General features: G+C 41.0%; 1 protein-coding gene across 2 annotated transcripts in view; it reads left to right on the top strand.

Moving 5' to 3' along the window:
* The window catches only part of TGFB2 (transforming growth factor beta 2), a 58,577-nt gene extending 46,172 nt beyond the window's left edge, over positions 1–12,405 (top strand). Inside the window, exons 3-7 of one of the 2 annotated variants that reach the window (XR_009418073.1) lie at positions 6,185–6,317; positions 6,436–6,546; positions 8,383–8,445; positions 9,003–9,156; positions 10,896–10,976. Coding sequence is in view for 1 of the 2 variants with exons in the window: in XM_059468516.1 (XP_059324499.1) it covers positions 6,185–6,317; positions 6,436–6,546; positions 8,271–8,445; positions 9,003–9,156; positions 10,896–11,054 (732 nt within the window). In the remaining variant the exon portion in view is untranslated. Of the gene's footprint in view, positions 1–6,184; positions 6,318–6,435; positions 6,547–8,270; positions 8,446–9,002; positions 9,157–10,895 lie in introns of both variants that reach the window. The other variant, XM_059468516.1, reaches the window with a different exon arrangement.
* Positions 12,406–15,419: the final 3,014 nt, after the last annotated feature.

The raw sequence follows: 15,419 nt of genomic DNA, 5'->3' as shown, positions 1-15,419 counted from the left end.
TGGAACCAGGCAGTGAGTGAATCTCTCAGTAGGGTGAGTCGGATGTAAGAATTTGGAAACTCCCAGCAGCTGTGTATGCAGACCTTGGGAATGTGGTCATTCCAGTGTAAAGAGTTAGGCTGCAGTCCCCTGCAGTTTCTTCTGGTTCAGGAAAGGTCATCCTAAATGGCAGTTTTCAGCCATGGTGTGTGCATAGCTGAACTTATCTTTGCTCTCATGTTAACCAGCATAAGCACCTCATTTACCACTGGATCTCATTGTTTGTGCTTATTTACTTTAGGCTTACCAAGCACATGTCAGGTTATTTCCATTATTTTTAAAAGGGCCATGAAGTTCCAATGGAAATCATGGATAATGACTGATAAGTGAGAGAAAGAGCAGTGAGCCTGCCAAGATGTTGTAATACAAGAACATCACAGGAGTTTGAAATGACAGAGAAAGGAAGGGAAAGGAAGGAAGTTATCAGGGGGCCAACAGCATCTGGAGGGAGGAGATCTGACAGTCCAGAATGAATGGAGAGGAAAGACAGATTAATAGCAGGTTTTCACAAGATAATGCCACATTTACTTCTGTTCAGTGACTGCAGAACCCACACTGGCTGATAGCAGTGACCAATTCAAGTTCTAATGCAGTACAGGAAATAGGATAGATATTTTTAAGTGGCCATATGGTCTTATTACTATGTTTGGAAAGTTCATCAACTTGTTTTAAGAAACTGTAAGTCACCAGAAATATTTCCAAAGAGTTGGTGACCATAATTCCCAAACCCAGCCATAAAATGCTCTTGGTTTTCTTGGCTGCAGCAGATGTATGTCATTGATGCATCAGCCTGTGTATCATCACTGCTGAACCACATTCAGTTCTTTCTTTGTTTGCTTGCTGGGGAGGTGGTGAATTTATTAGCCAAAACTATTCCACTGTAAATTATACTTAATTGTAATTTTCCCATTCTTCTGCATCTGATTGTGGTGACAATAGAAGACTAGAAGTAGTTATTGGCCAGAATACCAAATCTGAAATGAACTAAACAAGTTGCTGTTCTGGGGCTCTAGTTATTTGAAAGAACCAGTGTATCTTCATGTCAAATTTTTTCCTTTTAGCTGTGTAATGAGTCACGAAGACAGGCTGTTCTGGCGTCTGCTGTCAGTGGTTATTGTCTAGAATGCATACACTGATGTGTTGATTCAGTTATCCCCTGCCTTAGCTCCCTAAATATATGAGCGGGGGAGTAGGCAGAGGAAACTTTGAACAAAATAATGTTTGTTTTAACAGTCGTGAGCTTAGTAGTTTTTTCAAGTTTGTTTTTGAACCAGTTTAATTACCCTGACACTGAGTGCTGCTGCTCTGCTCATGTTAACTTTTGATATGTCCCATTCTTTAAAGAGTTTCTGCTAATTTTGCAAGCATTCTGCTTTGTTTGTTATCATGAATTATGTAGTGTTCTCAGTGTACTTTACAGTTTATAAAATATAGACTAAGATAATCCTTATCCTTACTTTTACTGTGTGATAGTTTCCTGAGGGTATAAATGTGTGTGCCTATAAATAAACAGTTTCATCCTCCAGTATTTGAATGAAGATTTCAGCTACTTGATACTTAAATTTTTAAAAAAATTTATCTGTCAAGGCTTTCCAGTTAGTCTGAAAAATAAGCATAGGAAGTGACAGAAGTAATTTACAAATCAGTATTTTCTGGAAACTCCTCATGCTTCTGAAACCAGTTTGTGACAAAACTAAATTTTTTCACTGCTGAATGCCCTGGTCGTGGTGATTTGGGAAAAGCTTTCAAGATAACATCATGGGTCAGCCTCCTCTAATGGATGAAGAGGAGCACAGACAAGTCCCTGCCAGCCAAGCAGAGGTTCTCCCCCAGAAGACTGAGCAGAATTAAGAGTATATTTCAACAGGATTTGTAAAATACCAGAAATCTGGCAGGCCTGATGAGGGTGGCATGTGAGTGCTGTCATCACCAAGATCCCCGGCTGGGCTTCCTAAACATATGGAGCTGTACAAAAAAGAGCAATGCTTTGTTTGCATCTGGCTTCTTCCTGAGCCATTTCCTGCAATTAACTGCATTTTTCGTTTATTCATGTGTTTGTTTCACCTTGGTCTGCTGGCAGTAGCTGCATGTGTGTCGTATCTAGAGACTCCTCATGGGTATTTGTAAGATAATTTTTTCACCAGGTGTTTTCAAGAAACCTCAGAATTGAAATAAAATGTATGAGAGGTAGGTTAGCAGTGGGTGTTGAAAAAGGTGGGTAGAAGGCAGTGTGCAAGGCATTGGTCAAAAGAAGATTAAGAAGTGTTTTAGTTGGTGGTTTTCGTGTGAAAGGGAGGAATCAAACACAAAAATGGGGTAGAAAAAACCTGAAATCATTCTAAGAATTTAGGGCATTGCTACTTAATGAAAGTTACTCTGTGTACTGGCCTAGAAGCCTGGCGGATCACCCTTTGGTAACACTTCTCCCAGTTCAGCTCATCCGCAGTGTGTGATCGTGTATGTCCGTTCCCTGTATAATCATTGTTCTAACAGGCAGTGGGAGCAAGACGAGAGAGCAGATATCCCTGACAGACATGTCCATGTCCAGAGCCCGTGTTTGCTGCCTCTGGGCTGTGTCTGAGGCGTGTGCAGGTGTGCGTGCTCACAGCAGGTCCTGCACAGCCATCGTGCATCACCGTGCCGGTACCTGGGGCTCTTGGGATGTGTCCCTGCCCACGGAGGAAGGTGGGGCTGCTCTGTGGAAACTCTGTCTGCTGCTGATGCAAATGATGGGATCTGTGTCTCTGCACGCCGTGGGTGATGCACAGGATTCCCCCACCGGAAAACCTTTGCCTTCCCATCATGGCCTGTAGTCAGACCCGGCTCTTTGTACCTCTTCGAGAGGGAGCGTTTGGGTAAGGTGCCAAACGGAAGTAAGAAAGGATTAAAGGGGAAGTTCAACTCAGTTGACTTTCTCTTCTGTGGATTTTCTTTTTTCCCCCTGCCTTCTGTTAATACTTTCAATGCACTGAAAACTTTTGCACAAAGGCTTTTGTTTAGCTCCTGCAGGTACAAGCTGTGCAGCAGCAGTTCTGATAACCGTGTTTGATGTGGTTGTGATGGGCTAAGCATGAAGGTGAGGTGGTGTTTATGGGTAAGGCAAGGCAATGTTTATAGGTGAAGGTAATATCTCTTCTAAGACCAGTAAGTGTGGTTGGAAGAAGTAGACAAGCTTTCAAGCACATAAGCTGCGAGGCTTTTATTCTTTTTTGAAGCTGAATTAGTTGATCTAGTAGGAAGAAAGGGTTGGAATGGTGAAAGAGAAGTTTTTCCTTGAGGGTGTATTGGAAGAAAAAGGTGTGTTGCTGATGGGGAAGGTTAAAACCAGAAATGTAGGGCAGAGTAAAAAGAAGCAAACCAAAGTGGAGAAATGGCAGAGAGAGCCTAAAATGCTTATTTCATGTAGCGATTTCTGGAAGACTCATTTGAAGAATATATTGCAGCTGTAAAAATTTCTGAGAGATTCCCACAAAAAGGCCCCTTTGTTTACCCCCCTTATAGAGTGCAATTGCTTCAGTGTGGATGGAAATAAAAAACAGTGTAGGAAAAGAAACTTAATCAGATTAATTTGAGGGAGAAAATAGACTCTGAGGCTCCAGTCTCGGATTTTATCTTTCATTAGCTTTCCACACTTGCAACAATGTAAGAGGAAAAGAGGAGAAAATCGAAATGGTGAGACTAGAAGATCATTCTTGCTTATAAGTACTCAGATTGTTAAGATCATACATCACCCTAACATTATAAAGATATTTAACTCAAGAGAAGGAGATTTAAGTTAATTTCACTAAGTGTAACACTCTTCTCTCTTAACAGCCTTTTGCTTAAGAACTGCCAGTGCCCATGGTGTCAGTTGTGGAAATTATCTCTTACTTAGTTTGTGACTTTTTGCCTCGTTCTTTATAATTTTCTTCCTGGGCATGCTGTGTAAGCAACATGGAGAGAAACTTTACTCTCAGATGTTGTAGGTACCATAGGGGGGATAATATCCAGCTCTTTTAATCCATGGTATCCGTCCTGTCCCACAGTGCCATACAGCTCAGAAGCATTTTCTTGCCATTCAGCTCAGCAGTGGGGATGGATTTCCCTTGGACCATTGGATACATACAGTGATGATTTCTTGTACTTTTACAAATGCCTTTTATTCCAGGTACACACTGACAGCCCTTGACTCTGTCTTTTGGTAGCAATTGGGATAAAGACTGGAATAAATACATTTATTTTTGATATCAAGGCACAGCTGTGTCTTCAGAATATGTCTAAGACCAATTATAGTTAACATCAGGAGATTGCTTTTGGCACATTACTTACTTTTAGTCCTTACATCACTGCCAAAACTGAGGTATGCAGTTTCTGGAGTCTTTGGAAAGATATGACTGTGCAGAAAGGAAGAGAAATGAGCCAAGTTCTTGTGTCCCATTTGCCTCACACCCCCCAGCCCCAACACATCCTTGCAGAATGACAGCTGCATTACATCCTCAGAAACACTTGACCTGATAAAGACCAAAGGGAAGGCAAAGCTATATTTGTACTTCTCTGGGACTTTCCCAGCATTGATTACTGATTCTCTCATCCCTCTGGCACTTCTGAGCAGTGGTAGTCCCCTTGCTGCTGCCAGACTCTCTGTAAACAGTTGTTCAGACACTTTGTTTGAAGGTTACCTCATAAAAAGGAGTCCCAATGTTCAGTGTTGGAGTGCCCTTAGTTTCTACTGGGGAGCTCAGCATTGCCTACCAGGGGCCCTTAGTAATCGTCTGGACTTGAACCAACATCTTCTCATGGCTTTTTGCTAAATGTGTTGATCAGAAAGAAGACAAAGAGCCTGTCATGTTGCTGTTCTTTTCATAAGACAAATGTTATTATAGGAGCCACGTTGTTGGCCTATGAGAGATCCAGCACTGCCTTGCCATAAACAGGGAGACTCTGCATGCTGACTCCACATGCTGGACAGAATCTGAGCTTTTCAAGCTTGTTTAATTACGAAAAGCCTGATTTTATCACGATGACATAGTTTCACACCTCTTTTGAAATATTTTTCTTTACATGTATCATGTGGTTTCACCATGATTTTATTACAGCAGTGCTTGCTAGATGTCAGGTTGTTCTGGGCTGAGAAAATAGGAGGAAACAATGAGATGTTGTCAGTTACTCATTTGGAGATGGATTTGGGTGCTTAAAGAAAGGAAAAACCCGAAACAAAAATGAAGTCGCACAGCTGGCATGCCAAAAGTTACAAAGTGATGTTATCGTGTGGTATCTTGATTGGAGTTGACTAAATGTTGCATGGCATTCCAGCTCCCTGCCTCACAAGACTATCAACGGAGTAATAAAGAGAAAACCAGAAACTAGCTGTTAACAGCCAGAAGTCCAATTGTTTTTGTCTTAGGGTAAATAATAGCAGGCTATTCTTGTATATGGGAAGGCACTCACTGAATTGTTTGCCTGGGATGAGGAGGACTGTGGACACTTGAAATTCTGGTCATGCAGGGCCTGGGTTTCTTTTGTTCAGGTATTTTTTTATTCCTTGATCAGTGGAAGCTTTGCTGAAACATTTGACAAAAATACAAATACGGCCTGTATCAAAGTTTGGATGGAAGCAGCCTCACCTGGCACGAATCTATGCATGGCCATCTGTTTAATGTATGATTAGTATCCAAAATCAGAGGGAAGGCTAAAAGCATGAATAAGGCAATACCATAGGTTAGTTATAGGGGAGCAATGTAACATCTTCAGTGTACAGACTACATTGTACAGCCTGGACTTTGGCATCTTGTGCTCTAGCCAGTGTAAGTATTACTGAGGAAGGTGAAATAGCTTCTTTTGGTGTTCACTGTGATCTCTTCAGCAGTTGTATTACAGGATAGGTTTTCAGGGAAGTTCTTTCTGTGTGATTTCTCTCACTAAGGAATATGTGATGGTATGTTTTGCTTGGGAGCCTAAGCTGATTTCATTAGGGTGTTTTTATATTTTTCTTCTCCTTACACACCCTGAGAAGATTCTTTCTGAAAATGTGCACAAATGTTCATCTGCTGCATAGAGGTTTCAGCTGTAATAGTTTCTTGTGCTAGTTTCTAATGTTAGTGGTCCATTTTAAAGGCAACCAGGTAAATGTTAACCTGTAGGAAATTTTATTTGTTGTTTCTTTCAGGTTTTAAAATCTAAAGAATTATCATCACCAGGACAGCGCTATATTGACAGCAAAGTAGTTAAAACAAGAGCTGAAGGAGAATGGTTGTCTTTTGATGTCACTGAGGCTGTACATGAATGGCTCCATCACAGAGGTGACAAAAAGTGCTCTTTGCCTTCACTCCTGCCCCAGATGCTCCTCCAGTAACTCAGGAGTATTTCAGAGTCATTCCACATGTGAAAACCAACTCCACTCACTTTTATGTTTTGCAGACAGGAATCTTGGATTTAAGATAAGCTTACATTGTCCATGCTGTACCTTCGTGCCTTCCAATAATTACATCATCCCAAATAAAAGTGAGGAGCTTGAAGCAAGATTTGCAGGTAATTAAAGTAAAAAAAAACTCCAACTTTTTAAAATGTTGTGGTATGTACTAATAGAGGAGGGAAATAAAAAGCTGTTTCTGCCTTCTAAATGGCATTCAGCTGATTGAAAACTTGCTCATTTGAGAATTGTGATTCTCAGCTGGTAGGAAATTATACTAAAGTCACAAGGGTAAAACTGTATCACCTGCACAATTCTAAAATCACAAGGCATGAAAAAGCTGTCTCTTTCCATGCATGCAGCTTTGATGTCCTTAAAAATCTGTGTTACAGTTTGCAGCATGCTCACAGGATATATGTACATTTTTGGATTTTGTGCAGACTCTTGCACAGTTTGCCATCCACTCTTGGATAATAATGAGAAAATAGCTCAATTTTTTCAAAATTATCCTTTTGCTTTCCATCCTAGTACTGTAGTGAGTCAGACTTAGTTGAAAAGTTTGGAATGAGTGGGCATTAAAAACAAAACTGTGTACTGAGGGTTATGACTATATGTGTTCTTTATGGACAGCAGGCAAAGTGATACAGAGTAAATATATGAAGTTTGTATAAGCTCTCTTGTGTTTTTGAGCCATTAAACTTTCAGTTTCACAAAAGAGAAATTATATTTAATTGACTGTACTACAGTTACCGTCCACCAGCACACATGAATCTATAGCTAATTTTAACCTAAATTCTGTTCCTGAAGTTCCCATTAATTGAACTGTATCATGATTTGGTTCACTTGTGATCCAAGTATTTGGCTATATTCCTTGTCAAGTATTAAGTTTTTCTAACTGTTGTTTCACTGCATTGGAATTTTTTCCTGTAAGTAAATACATGTACTGTATATATGATTAAAGCCATTGTGTGCATTTAAAAAGTGATTAGTATGGTGTTTGGTCACTAGAATTGCATATGTTAAGAGAAGAATAGTGTATCTCTTTCTGTTTAGATGGTATTATCTGGTTGGGGAGATTATTTTCTAAAGGATGTTAACAAAAGGCATAATGTGACTCCTGTGAAAGGCCAATACCTTGAGTCTCTTGTCTGTGCTATTGCCATGGTAAGAAGCTAGTAAGGCAGTTAGTGTTAAAAGAGAATACAGAATGTGAGGCCATAGATTGCCATTTCAAGAAGAAATGCTTTAATCAGTGTCTTTTCCATGCCCATATAAAGGAAGAGACTAGAATAACTAATTTCTGGGGAAAATTAGCAGATTTAAATAAACTGGTAATGAAAGATGGGGAATTTACAAGTATCATAAAGGAGTGAATATGATGGTGGAAGCTAATGGGATAGAAGTAAGAGTGGAAAATGAAGGTGCAGTATCCAGAGCATCTTTAAGTGTGTTAAAAGGTTTTAAAAGGTACATACCTGTTAAAAGTTGGGAGTACTGCTCTGACTGAAGCAACAAGAGAATCACTGCTTGGGGCATTTGAAGCTAAGACGTGCAAGATGCAATGACTGAAGTTACCTTCTCTGTTACTCATTGAAACGTTTTTAGTAAATGTACTGAAATGGCATTAAACAGATGTGAATTTGGGAGGGTTAATACAATAGCTAACATGAGAACTGTGAGTATCTTAGGCATCTTGGGTTGAAATTTGTCCCCACTTCCCCAGTAAACATGCCCAGCTGATACCATCATGGCCCAGTTTCTGAGATTTTTTTTAAGAGATGGTTTATTTAATTTGTGAAGAAAAAGCAACACAATGTTTATCACCAAAATGTATTTTTTGAAGGTATTGATGACTACACATATTCCAGTGGTGATGTGAAAGCTTTAAAGTCCAATAGGAAAAAATACAGTGGGAAGACCCCACATCTTCTGCTAATGTTGTTACCCTCCTACAGACTTGAGTCGCAACAGCCCAGTCGGCGGAAGAAGCGTGCTCTAGATGCTGCCTATTGTTTTAGGTAACTATGCCTGCACATCCCGTATTCTTACACAGTGGTGGGACACTGGAGGTGTCATGCAGTTGTTGATCACGTTTCTTTACAGTTAGCCTTTATACAGAATGCAGACCCTCAGGGGTCTGTGTGCAGCAGGTCTCTGCCCAGCGGTCTCCAATCCCACAGAGACAGATTGTTGTGACCTTAGACAGGAGAAGCTCAGTTCCATGTGGGATGATTCCCAGATGCATTTGCCCCATAGTTAGAGCAAAATTACCACCTTCGCTTTGTTCACCTACTCAGAGTCTCCTCTGTAGGACCTGGAAAAAAGCACTTAAATAATCCTCCAGGGAAGCCATTAGCTTTGTCTGTATGAGCAAGTCCTGCCATGTCCCAGCATCCTGCAATAACTGTAATTTCAGTTACAGCATAAGCTACTATTGATCTGATTTAGTTGAGAATTTTTGTGACTCAGACCTGCCTTTCTGTAAAGGATGATTTCCAGGGAGCAAGCAACTGGATTATTTTTATTCCCAGCATTGTCTTTGTTATGACCGATGTGTTTGTATTTTATTTCCCAGGAATGTACAGGATAATTGCTGTCTGCGTCCACTTTATATTGACTTCAAGAGGGATCTTGGCTGGAAATGGATTCATGAACCTAAAGGATACCATGCTAATTTCTGTGCAGGAGCCTGCCCATATTTATGGAGCTCAGATACTCAGCACAGCAGAGTGAGTAATGCATTTGCTAATTTTCAGCTTCTGGGACTGACATCAGCACCAGTATCCAGAGTTAGTCTCAGTAACTAAGGATGATGAAATGTGGCCCTATAGAGAAACTCACTCATGGCCTCAAGCTAGTTGAAGCAGGAGAAATGTACTGGCCCAGAGATTTACTTTCTTTTATGTGTTCATTGATACGAACACATGGTTGGATTGAATACTTCTCGTGAGTGTGTAGCCTTTGGAGGTGGCTTGGAAAAGGCCTTTCAATACAGACATGAGTGGAAGATGGCATGATGAGTTTGGTCAGCAAAGACACCGAGGGAGGCACTTTGAGAGTAACAAAAGGGCTGAGTTCTTCCACCGGGTTATCACCTCTTTTATGACCTGCCATACTGATAGCTGTCCTCCTTTTACTTCAAAAGACATATTCGTTCTTACACTTTGAAAATGTATATGGGAAGGAGGGACTTTTTTTGTATGGGATGCTGATAAACTGAATCATAGTTGTCTGAGATGGGACTTTTTATTTTAGGGATTGGATGTGGTATTTTAGCTAACTGCCTTAGGATGAGTAGTATTCTGCTGTGAAGTCCTAATTTCCTCTCAGCTGTCACTAAGGATGTCTAGACATTTGCATCACAGTTGTCATAAAGTGAGAATTTCACCCTCGGGTCCATGCTAAGAATGATGTCTCCCCTTTTTCAAGCCTTCCTTAAAATGACAGATCAGTGTCAGTCAGCAGGGACAACTTGCCAAGCCCAAGGGACAGCTTGAGTTTCTTTTGGTTGGTAAAACCATGATACCATGCTCTTCCTGAGCTTACAGACCCCTTTTTAGCTGTCACTGTCTGTGACATTGTACTGTTAGCAATGTCAGCAGGCAGAGGGATAAATAAGGTGAGTGTGTTTCTGTGCTGGTGTGGAGTAATGGTGTACACATTTTGGAACTGCACTTGTTTTTAAAGGAAAGAGGAAGAGTAACTGTCATGGTCACAAATACGTGGTTTGGATAATTGCCCCAGGAGCCAGAAGTTGCCTAATAAAGTAGTTAGTGTTGCTGTCCTGAACAGATCTTCTGTCTCTCTAAGCTGCAAATGTTGTGTGGAAGTTCTAGGAAAAGGTCACTTGGTGTTTGGCTAAGGCATTAATGGCATCCTCAGGAGCACCTGTGCATCATCAGTGGCTAACCCTACATACTTCCCTTGCAGAGAACCATGCATAGGAATCAGGGTGACATAGGTGGTGACTCCATGCATCTGGCTCTCAGCAGGAGTAGCTGCACCTTGAGTCCTGCTGCTTGCAGGATGGCATTAATGGACTTAATTAGCATAGCAGAGGGTAAAAGAAGAGGGGTGCCTATACTCTGAGGAGGTCTCTCTTCTCTTTGGTCATTTGTAATTCCAAAATCTGTAAACAGCAAATGGCAACCTGAAGAAACAGATAAAAACATTTCCTCTGTATTCATAAATATGGTGTGCCTGTTGATCCAAAGGGCATCATTCTAGAGACAGACTCCAGGTACTTGCCTGCTTTGAGGCTTAAGACTGTATGGACAAAATCTTAGGAAATTCGGGCATATTGTGATCACTAGATTGAAGTGGAAAAGCATAAAAACCCTAAATTCTAGGAATCTTTATACCATTTTCAGTGGGCATTCTCTCAGGTGCCATGGGAGGAAGGGATGCAGAAAACAGTTTGCTCATTAGAGGCAGCTTAATCTCTCTCTTTTTTGGTTTCTCCTTCTAGGTACTCAGCTTGTATAACACCATAAATCCAGAAGCTTCAGCCTCCCCATGCTGTGTGTCCCAGGATTTGGAACCCCTCACCATCCTCTACTACATTGGAAAAACACCCAAAATCGAACAGCTTTCCAACATGATTGTCAAGTCTTGCAAGTGCAGCTAAAGGATATCCCTGAAACAGCATGACATGTGTTTATAAAAAATAAAGATAACCAAGGGAAAAAAGAGAGAGTGAGAAGGAAAGAAAGAAAAATAAAAACCTGGATTCATCAGTGTTAAAAGGAAAAAAAAGAAGAAAAAAAAAAGCGGTACTAGTCTGAACTGTTTGAAAGTTTGTTTTGTTGTTTTTTTTTAAACTGGCATCTGAAGCAAAACATTGAAGGCTTTTTCCTACATTTCACCTACACATAGTGTGAGATAGACAAGAAGCAAAGTTAAAGAAAAAAAGAAACCTTTTAAAAAATAAACACTGGAAGAAATTTGTTAGTGTTACTATGTGAAAGGAAAAAAACAGGAAAACCCCATGAAGTGGAGTTGCTGTATCTGTCCCGTGCCTTACTTGATCTCTCTGTATTGTTATGCAATAGGCATCCTACCCATTCCTCTTAGCTATAGAGTTAACAGTGCATTATTTATTTGTGTATAAAAACTATCAAATGAACATTTCTGTATCACCATTGGGAAAATGAAAACCAGCCAATGTGGACAAGGTGGAGACCTAATAAGCTGCCAGAAATACATATAAAGCCTAAAGGAACACGAGCTCAAAACAATCTGAAAAGTAATGGTTAGTTTAGTTCAATTAAAATAGAAATCAGTTATTACATTACTGAGAAACTCTGCCTTTAAAATACCTTATTTTTCATGCCAGCTGCCTAGAGAGACTTCTTGTAAGGTCTCAAACCCTTGTTTTAATTACTGAATGATTTACTAATAAAGGACACTCTGTTTCAGTCTCAAAGACAAGTCTATAAGATTTTTTTTTTTACTGTAAATGATTTAAAATGTCAGTTTAGTAAACCAGTGAAATATTTAACATTTACTGGTCTAATCTTCAGACCTTAATATGTTGCTGTATAGCTATGCTATGGGAATTTTTTTGTTCTTTTGGTATATGTAACCATACCTAGAGTATTACAATAGGTGGGTAGTAAAAGCCAGCTTAATTGGAAACATATCTGTAGATCTCTATTTGTAAACTATTAAAAAATTACGTACTTTATGTGTAATGTGTAAATTTTCACCATATTTTTGTACTCTGTAATACTGTCAGCTCTCATGACTTTGAATTTGAATTTGGGGCTCTTTTTGATCGCTCAGAATCACGTGTTTCCCTCTAGCTGGCCAGTATGAGTAGAGTCCCTGTATTTTGACTTGCACTACAAATACATGTTTTATAATAATTGCTATACATGTGCTTTGTATATTGTTCATCATTATGACATAAGCTACCTGACTCCATTTGTTTTCCTGTTTTATAAAAAAGGATGGATTAAAGCAATCTCCCCCCCTGCTCCCTGCTCCTCCTCCAGCTGTCCCCGTTCACAGCGCTTGCATCGCGATGCGGTTCAGATCTCTGGGCCTTCCCGTTTTCCCGTTTCCTTTCGGCTGTGGACATTGAACAGGTGGGCAGGGAGCGAGGAGAGGAGAGGAGAGGAGAGGAGAGGAGAGGAGAGGAGAGGAGAGGAGAGGAGAGGAGAGGAGAGGAGAGGAGAGGAGAGGAGAGGAGAGGAGAGGAGAGGAGAGGAGAGGAGAGGAGAGGTGTCCCAGCCCTGCAGAGGATGAGCCCAGCGCTGTGCAGGGGCCGTGGGCAGCGGCGATGCCCGTGTGTGCGCAGCACAGCGGGAGCACAGCACACCTGGATGCATCCACCTGGCACGGGGAACTCGCTCCTGCAGCTCCTCCGTGGGGCTGCTCCTGTGCAGGTAACACAGGTTTGGCCTCTGCAGCAGCACAGCAGGGCCCTTCAGGCTCTTGGGGTGTGTGTAAGGATTGGCAGGATCAGACCCTTGATTTTTGCAAGTTTACCAGTTTTTTTCTCCATTGAGTTGATGCTAAAGCTTCTTTTGAAAAAAAAGAGAAAGGAACATGGGGATTCCTGGGGTTTTGTTGTTTTCATATTGTAGAGGGAGTAAAAAGAAACAAACCACATCGCATACTTCATTTTGAAAAAAAAACCCTAACATAAATAAGAAAAGAATACTGAAGAAGGCACAATCGTTTCATTTCATGTGATGGATGCTACTGCAGAGCAAAGCTGGAAACCTTCAGTGCAAGCATTCTGCTTGGATGGGAGGGACATTTTCTGCCATTTTCCTGAGCAGTGTTGGGAGGACGCTCCTGAGCTTGGTGTTGTCAGTTCCAGTTTTAAGAAGTGCAGTGTCTTTGGCTTCAGCAGAATACTGGTGCAAAACTGAGGTGCCGTGGTGGCTTGCAGAGGCAGCTCCTCAGGACTTCTGTGGAGCCTGTGTTTATTGCCTAGATGGGAACATAGCCCCAGGGATTATCTAATCCAACCCACTGGCCCAGGAGGAGAAGGTGTGTTAGACTTCTGATTTATTTAGTGAGCTGAGGTGAACAGGTGAAGAATCTGTCCTGCTAACACTTGCTTGAGCCAGACTAACTCCAGTGAGAAGATGCACTGAACTCAGTGAAACTCCTCAGGGTAATACATACTCTGGATTTTGCTGTATAATGACAGCAAAATTAGTTTTATCAGGTTCAGTATGAGAACTGTATTTTTGTTGGACAGGAGAGAAAGCAAGGGTGAGCACATTTTACAAAACTTAAAAATGTTTTTGCAGTTCTCTGATACAGGAATGCAGCTTTCAGACTAGTTTTGAAGAAGTGGGATGGGAGATAGCATAGTTGTCCAACTATACTCACTGTGTGCTGGATGCACCTGAAAATTTGAACATGGATTTGAAGTTTTTCTCTAAGCATAGAACACTATTTCTGTAAGTCATTGCCCCAAAATCAATTTTTAAAAAAAATTCTAGTGTTCCTCAAAATGCACTGATAGTATTTGAAATTCTCTATTTTAAAACTCCTACAATTTATTTTTTCTTGTTCATTAGGCGTGTATTTCCCTTTAATTACCATGGGTGTTAGGCCTGATCCTACAATATGCAGAACTCATGGGTGAAATTCCCCTCTGCAGAGTGGAGTAACGTGAGTCCTTAGCACCTCTCTGGTCTGATGTAAATACCCCTCAAATGATCTTCAGATGGGTCTGCAACAGCTCAAGGACTTTGTGCTAAGGGGCCTTATTCTGGCAAGGTGATTGCCACTGCCTGAGCAAAGTCCCTGAGATCTGATGGGAAATGTTCAGCATCTGGAAAGATCAGACCCAAGGGGGGCTGACTGGGGCTGAGGGGGAATCGTAGCACTTAGCTGGGTGGGGTAGGACAGCACTTCTGATGTGTTCAGCATCAATGCAACTGTATGGATGGCATGGTTTAAAGGCAAAAAAAGAAGGAACTTAAAGGACAGCTGTGTTGTACTTTGGTGATTGATTACTCTGTATTTTAACACATTGTATGTCTGTTTTTGTGGTGCTCTAGTGGTAAATAAATTATTTCAATTATATGCTGGTGTTGCTTTCATATGGCAGTATTCTTCTGGCACAGGCAATTCCTCAGCCCTGGAATGTTAAATCCCTGCAAAGCCTGATTTGGTGTGGGATTTTGGCACGTGTGACCTTGATGTGGTGCACTGCAGGCTGAGGTGAAGCACATCCACCCAGGGTGAGGGTGGATCATATCTGCTCTGGGGGTTGCTCTCCCCTCAGCCACTGTAGTGGATGTCTTGGTCTGTAGACAGCTGCCTCAGTTATATCAGTTTACCAGGAGCAGCTATGTGGCACTTGGAAGTGTGTTTTGACATAAAATAGGATTCCCTAGTTTGTTTTCTATTTCCATACACTCTGCAATTTGCAATTGCATTATCTAAGCAAATAAGAATTAAGGAGCCTAGAATTGCAGCTTTTCTTTGTCAGGCTCTAGTCACTTGAATAAATAAAACTGATGGCAGGAAGGACTTCAGGATTGAATCACTGCTTTTAAAGTTGATGAAATTATATGTGAAAATTCTCCCAGAGCAGGGACTGCTCTCCCTGGTGCCTTCTCTGGCATCTAAGGAGTGCATAGCATTTCTTGGCTTGAATGAAAGAGCATGTTTATGCCAGATTGTTTAGGGTTATTGTGATAAATTTTAACAAACGGACTCTGTGGTCTGTCAATATGTTTAAGAATGTAACTTGGGATGAGCATTAAAAACAATCTTAGGGGCAATTCTACCATGGTTACGCTCCAACCTTAATTGATTTTAGTGAGTTTATGCGGGCATAAAACTGTAGTCCTTCAAAATTTTCCAGATGCCAATTTTTATTCTGTCTATGTCTAGCTACCCAGCTATGTGCTTTGACATGAATGTAATCTGCCAGCCTCATTCTTACCCTAAGAAGCCCTCACACTGAGATGAGAATACCTTGCAGCCCTGTCTGCTGTATTTGAAGTCAGTGAAGAAC

Source organism: Ammospiza nelsoni, chromosome 3 (assembly GCF_027579445.1).
Source record: "Ammospiza nelsoni isolate bAmmNel1 chromosome 3, bAmmNel1.pri, whole genome shotgun sequence".
Taxonomy (NCBI): domain Eukaryota; kingdom Metazoa; phylum Chordata; class Aves; order Passeriformes; family Passerellidae; genus Ammospiza; species Ammospiza nelsoni.
Note: the sequence above shows the minus strand (reverse complement) of the source record. Positions and strands in the feature narration are given on the sequence as shown.